The 5453-nt window shown below is 54.6% G+C and overlaps 1 protein-coding gene across 1 annotated transcript; it reads left to right on the top strand.

The window, feature by feature from the left end:
- The first annotated feature begins 1371 nt into the window (after positions 1–1371).
- On the top strand, positions 1372–4132 carry LOC144954889 (zinc finger E-box-binding homeobox 1-like). The gene is made up of 2 exons (XM_078885279.1): positions 1372–1538; positions 3746–4132. Exons 1-2 carry the CDS (start codon positions 1433–1435, stop codon positions 4120–4122), a joined length of 483 nt encoding a protein of 160 aa, XP_078741405.1. The 5' UTR covers positions 1372–1432; the 3' UTR covers positions 4123–4132.
- Positions 4133–5453: the final 1321 nt, after the last annotated feature.

The following is a 5453-nucleotide window of genomic DNA, read 5'->3' as shown; positions in this document are numbered from 1 at the left end:
ACAAGCCCATGGGCTGCACAAAAATCTAGCAGCCTCCTACCGTTGTTATTGAGCTGATCTGGCCCATGCCTTCCAATCACTCCAGACCAGGTGCCAGCATCATGACCAACTCGGGCATTGAAGTCACCCAACAAGATGACTCTATCCCGAGTGGACACTTTAGCCAGCACCTGTGACAGGAGGACATAGAAGGCATCTGACTCATCGGCTTTGCCTGCATCCATCCACGGATGTTCGTCTTGGGTGGGGGCATAAGTAACCACGACCACCACTCCTCGCCTCCTGTTGATGGGAAGGCGAGCCCAAAGTAGCCTGGGGCTTACAGCTTCCCACACCTCACCGCCACGCTCCCACGCCCACTTCATTCTTTTGTTCAGAAGAAGAGCCACACCCTGTTGTTTGGCAGTCTCCTGCCCCGAGTGGAGGACTGTCCACCCCTCATGGTGGCAGGAGCCAGAGCCGGTCCACCGGACCTCCTGAATGCCGCAGAGATCCAGGCGGTACCGGTCCAGCTCCCGACAGAGGAGTGGCAGCCTCTCCTCCGCAGTGAGCGTTCGAACATTCCACGTGGCCACACGAAGTGGCTTTTCGTTGTTTCTGGAGGAGCCCCGAGGGTAAAACATCACCATCACCACCATCACCATCTCCATCACCACCACCATCACCAGCACCACCACCATCATCACCACCACCACCATCACCACCACCACCATCACCACCACCATCACCACCATCACCAGCACCATCACCATCGTCTGGGCGGTCTCGGCCTAGTTGACCGTCTCTGTGTCTCTGCAGTCACAGCGGTCTTGGTGATCTCAGCGTCCGCATGGAGCCCCGGGGGAGTGGCGTACAGCCACATCAACAACAACATCAACAACAACCACATCAACAACAACATCAACAACAACATCAACAACAACAACATCAACCACAACAACAACAACATCAACCACATCAACAACATCAACATCAAGACCAGCACCAACAGGGTCCTCTCCGTGGGCTTGCGGAGACGCTCAGCTTTGAGACGTGGTCCGGCGTGAAGGTGGAGGAGGTGGACGATGAGTGGAGTCCACCACCACCTCCACCACCACCTCCACCACCGTTCACGCTGTTGGCCGTCAAAACAGAACCGCAGGACGCTCTGAGCTGGGACACGACGGCCGGGGGAGGTTTGGACTGCAGAGGAGGTGGTGGTGGTGGACGTGGTGGTGGACAAGGAGGTGGTGGTGGTGGAGGTGGTGGAGGAGGTGGTGGACGAGGAGGTGGAGGAGGTGGTGGACGTGGTGGACGTGGGGGTGGACAAGGAGGTGGTGGTGGTGGACGTGGCGGTGGAGGTGGTGGAGGAGGTGGTGGACGAGGAGGTGGAGGAGGTGGTGGACGTGGGGGTGGAGTAGGAGATGTTTCCCATCCGAGGGTGGACTCCGATATGGACGAGCAGGAGGAGGTGGACGGGGAGGTGGACGAGGTGAAGGAGGAGGTGGACGAGGAGGAGGAGGTGGTGGTGAAGGTGGAGGAGGTGGTCAACTTACCGGGTGAGCTGCCGTGTGTAGTGTATAGTGTATAGTAGTGTAGTGTATAGTGTAGTGTATAGTGTAGTGTATAGTGTAGTGTATAGTGTAGTGTAGTGTGTAGTGTAGTGTGTAGTGTAGTGTATAGTGTAGTGTGTAGTGTAGTGTATAGTGTAGTGTATAGTGTAGTGTGTAGTGTAGTGTATAGTGTAGTGTATAGTGTAGTGTATAGTGTATCATGTGTAGTGTATCATGTGTAGTGTATAGTGTAGTGTTGTAGTGTAGTAGTGTAGTGTATAGTGTAGTGTAGTAGTGTAGTGTATAGTGTAGTGTATAGTGTAGTGTATAGTGTAGTGTAGTAGTGTAGTGTATAGTGTAGTGTATAGTGTATAGTAGTGTGTAGTGTAGTGTATAGTGTAGTGTATAGTGTAGTGTGTAGTAGTGTAGTGTGTAGTAGTGTAGTGTATAGTAGTGTAGTGTATAGTGTAGTGTATAGTGTAGTATATAGTGTAGTGTATAGTGTAGTAGTGTAGTGTATAGTGTAGTGTAGTGTATAGTGGTCTAGTGTAGTGTATCGTGTAGTAGTGTGTAGTGTAGTGTATAGTGTAGTAGTGTAGTGTATAGTGTAGTAGTGTAGTGTAGTGTGTAGTAGTGTAGTGTATCGTGTGTAGTGTATCGTGTATCATGTAGCATATCATGTAGCACACCTAACACTACACCACCCCCCCCCCCCCACAGCCGATGCCTACGTCCAAGTCCGTACGGTGCCGTGCCCTCAGTGCGACCGTCGTTTCCTGTGCCGCGTAGTAGTGTAGTGTATAGTGTAGTGTATAATGTAGTAGTGTAGTGTGTAGTGTAGTGTATAGTGTGTAGTGTAGTGTATAGTGTAGTGTATAGTAGTATAGTGTAGTGTATAGTAGTGTGTAGTATAGTGTAGTAGTGTAGTGTAGTAGTGTAGTATATAGTCTAGTGTATAATAGTGTGTAGTGTATCGTGTGTAGTATATCATGTAGTGTATCATATAGCATATCATGTAGCATATCATATAGCATATCATACAGCACATCTAACACTACACCACCCCCCCCCCACAGCCGATGCCTACGTCCAAGTCCGCACGGTGCCGTGCCCTCAGTGTGACCGCCGTTTCCTGTGCCGTGTATCATGTAGTGTATAGTGTAGTGTATAGTGTAGTTTATCGTGTAGTGTATAGTGTAGTTTATCGTGTAGTATATCATACAGCACACCTAACACTACACCACCCCCCCCCCCCCACAGCCAATGCCTACGTCCAAGTCCGCACGGTGCCGTGCCCTCAGTGCGACCGTCGTTTCCTGTGCCGTGTATCATGTAGTGTATAGTGTAGTGTATCATGTAGTTTATCGTGTAGTGTATAGTGTAGTTTATCGTGTAGTATATCATACAGCACACCTAACACTACACCACCCCCCCCCCCCCACAGCCGATGCCTACGTCCAAGTCCGCACGGTGCCGTGCCCTCAGTGCGACCGCCGTTTCCTGTGCCGTGTATCATGTAGTGTATAGTGTAGTGTATCATGTAGTGTATAGTGTAGTGTATAGTGTAGTTTATCGTGTAGTATATCATACAGCACACCTAACACTACACCACCCCCCCCCCCCCACAGCCGATGCCTACGTCCAAGTCCGCACGGTGCCGTGCCCTCAGTGCGACCGCCGTTTCCTGTGCCGTGTAGTAGTGTAGTGTATAGTGTAGTGTATAGTGTAGTGTGTAGTGTAGTGTATAGTGTAGTGTATAGTGTAGTGTATAGTGTGTAGTGTAGTGTATAGTGTAGTGTATAGTGTAGTGTATTGTGTAGTGTAGTGTATAGTGTAGTGTATAGTAGTGTAGTGTATAGTAGTTTGTAGTGTAGTGTATAGTGTAGTGTATTGTATAGTGTAGTAGTGTAGTGTAGTAGTGTAGTATATAGTCTAGTGTATAGTAGTGTGTAGTGTATCATATAGCATATCATATAGCATATCATACAGCACACCTAACACTACACCACCCCCCCCCCCCCCACAGCCGATGCCTACGTCCAAGTCCGCACGGTGCCGTGCCCTCAGTGCGACCGCCGTTTCCTGTGCCGTGTATCATGTAGTGTATAGTGTAGTGTATTATGTAGTGTATAGTGTAGTGTATAGTGTAGTTTATCGTGTAGTATATCATACAGCACACCTAACACTACACCACCCCCCCCCCCCCCCCACAGCCGATGCCTACGTCCAAGTCCGCACGGTCCCGTGCCCTCAGTGCGACCGTCGTTTCCTGTGCCGCACCGTGCTGCTAAACCACGTCCGGCGTAGCCACTCGGCGGGTGCCGGTGCAGCTCCCCGTCACCGCTGCGACCTCTGCCCCTACGGCACGAACCGAGGGCCAGACATGCGCGATCACCAGCGGACGCACACGGGGGAACGCCCCTTCGTGTGCGGGGTCTGCGGGCGTGCGTTCGCTCACCCGCGGAACTTGCCGGCGCACGTGCGGACACACACGGGGGAAAGGCCCTTCGTGTGCGGGGTCTGCGGGCGGGCCTTCACACAGCTGGGCACCCTCAGGAGGCACGAGGGGAAACACGGGCCGGGGAAGTAGTGGTGGGTGTAGGGGCGGTGGTGGGGTGTAGGGGCGGTGGGGTGATGGGTGGTGGTGGTGTGGTGGTGGGGTGTGTAGGGGTTGGTGGTGTGGTGGTGGTGGTGGGGTGTGTAGGGGTTGGTGGGGTGGTGGTGGTGTGGTGGTGGTGGGGTGTGTAGGGGTTGTTGGGGGGGTGGTGTGATGGGTGGGGGTGTGGTGGTGTGGTGGTGGTTTGTGTCGGAGTGTAGGGGTGGTGGTGGGGTGTGTAGGGGTTGGTGGGTGTAGGGGTGGTGGGGGGGTGGTGGTGGGGTGTGTAGGGGTTGTTGGGGGGGTGGTGGTGGGAGGGTGATGGTGTGATGGGTGGGGGTGTGGTGGTGTGGTGGTGGTTTGTGTCGGAGTGTAGGGGTGGTGGTGGGGTGTGTAGGGGTTGGTGGGGGTGGTGGTGTGATGGGTGGGGGTGGTGGTGTGGTGGTGGGGTGTTTAGGGGTTGGTGGGTGTAGGGGTGGGGGGGTGGTGGTTTGTGTCGGGGTGTAGGGGTGGTGGTGTGATGGTGGTTTGTGTTGGGGTGGGGGGGGTTTGGGTGGGAGTGTGTGGGTCAGTGTGTGGGTGTGTAGGATGCCGATGACTGGTACCAGCGGTGTCAAGATCGGCCTCAGTGGAGGAGGCTCGTGAAGGACGCTACTGGGCAGTTGGAGGCAGTCGCCCTCCAACAACAACGGAGGGCGGAGGAGCGACGCTCACAACAACGAGCGGAGCGCCGGGTGGCTAAAGCACAGCAAGTTGGTACAGTAGGGGGGCACAGGTGGTGCATCAGCCAGTCGTCTCGGTCATCTCGGTCAGTCGACCCGTGGCACCTGCTGGGTCTGCCCCGTGACCTCCTGCCAGCGGGCGTTCGACACTTCACGTGGCAGCCTCAAGGTGCACTTGGCCTGGCACAAGCGTCGTGGTGACGTCACCGCCACCCACTCACTGACCCACCCACTCACTCACCCACCCACTCACTCACTGACCCACCCACCCACTCACCCACCCACTCACTCACTCACCCACCCACCCACTCACGCACTCACTCACTGACTCACCCACTCACCCACTCAATCACCCACCCACTCACTCACCCACCCACTAACCCACCCACTCACCCACCCACCCACTAACCCACCCACTCACTCACCCACCACTTAGTGGCGAATGGCGGTTGTTGTTGTTGTGGGGAGTGGTGGGTGTAGTGGTAAGCGCGCCGCTGCGCTACGAACCCGGCGACCCGAGTTCGATTCCCGCTCAGAGCCAACACCACCGGTGACGATTATCTGAACCGGGCCTGGGGTCTCCCCTAGGTCGACTCAGCCTCA

The sequence above is a fragment of the Lampetra fluviatilis genome, unplaced genomic scaffold, assembly GCF_964198595.1.
Source record: "Lampetra fluviatilis unplaced genomic scaffold, kcLamFluv1.1 SCAFFOLD_237, whole genome shotgun sequence".
NCBI classification, from domain to species: Eukaryota; Metazoa; Chordata; class Hyperoartia; order Petromyzontiformes; family Petromyzontidae; genus Lampetra; species Lampetra fluviatilis.
This window is presented reverse-complemented; position numbering and strand designations above follow the sequence as displayed.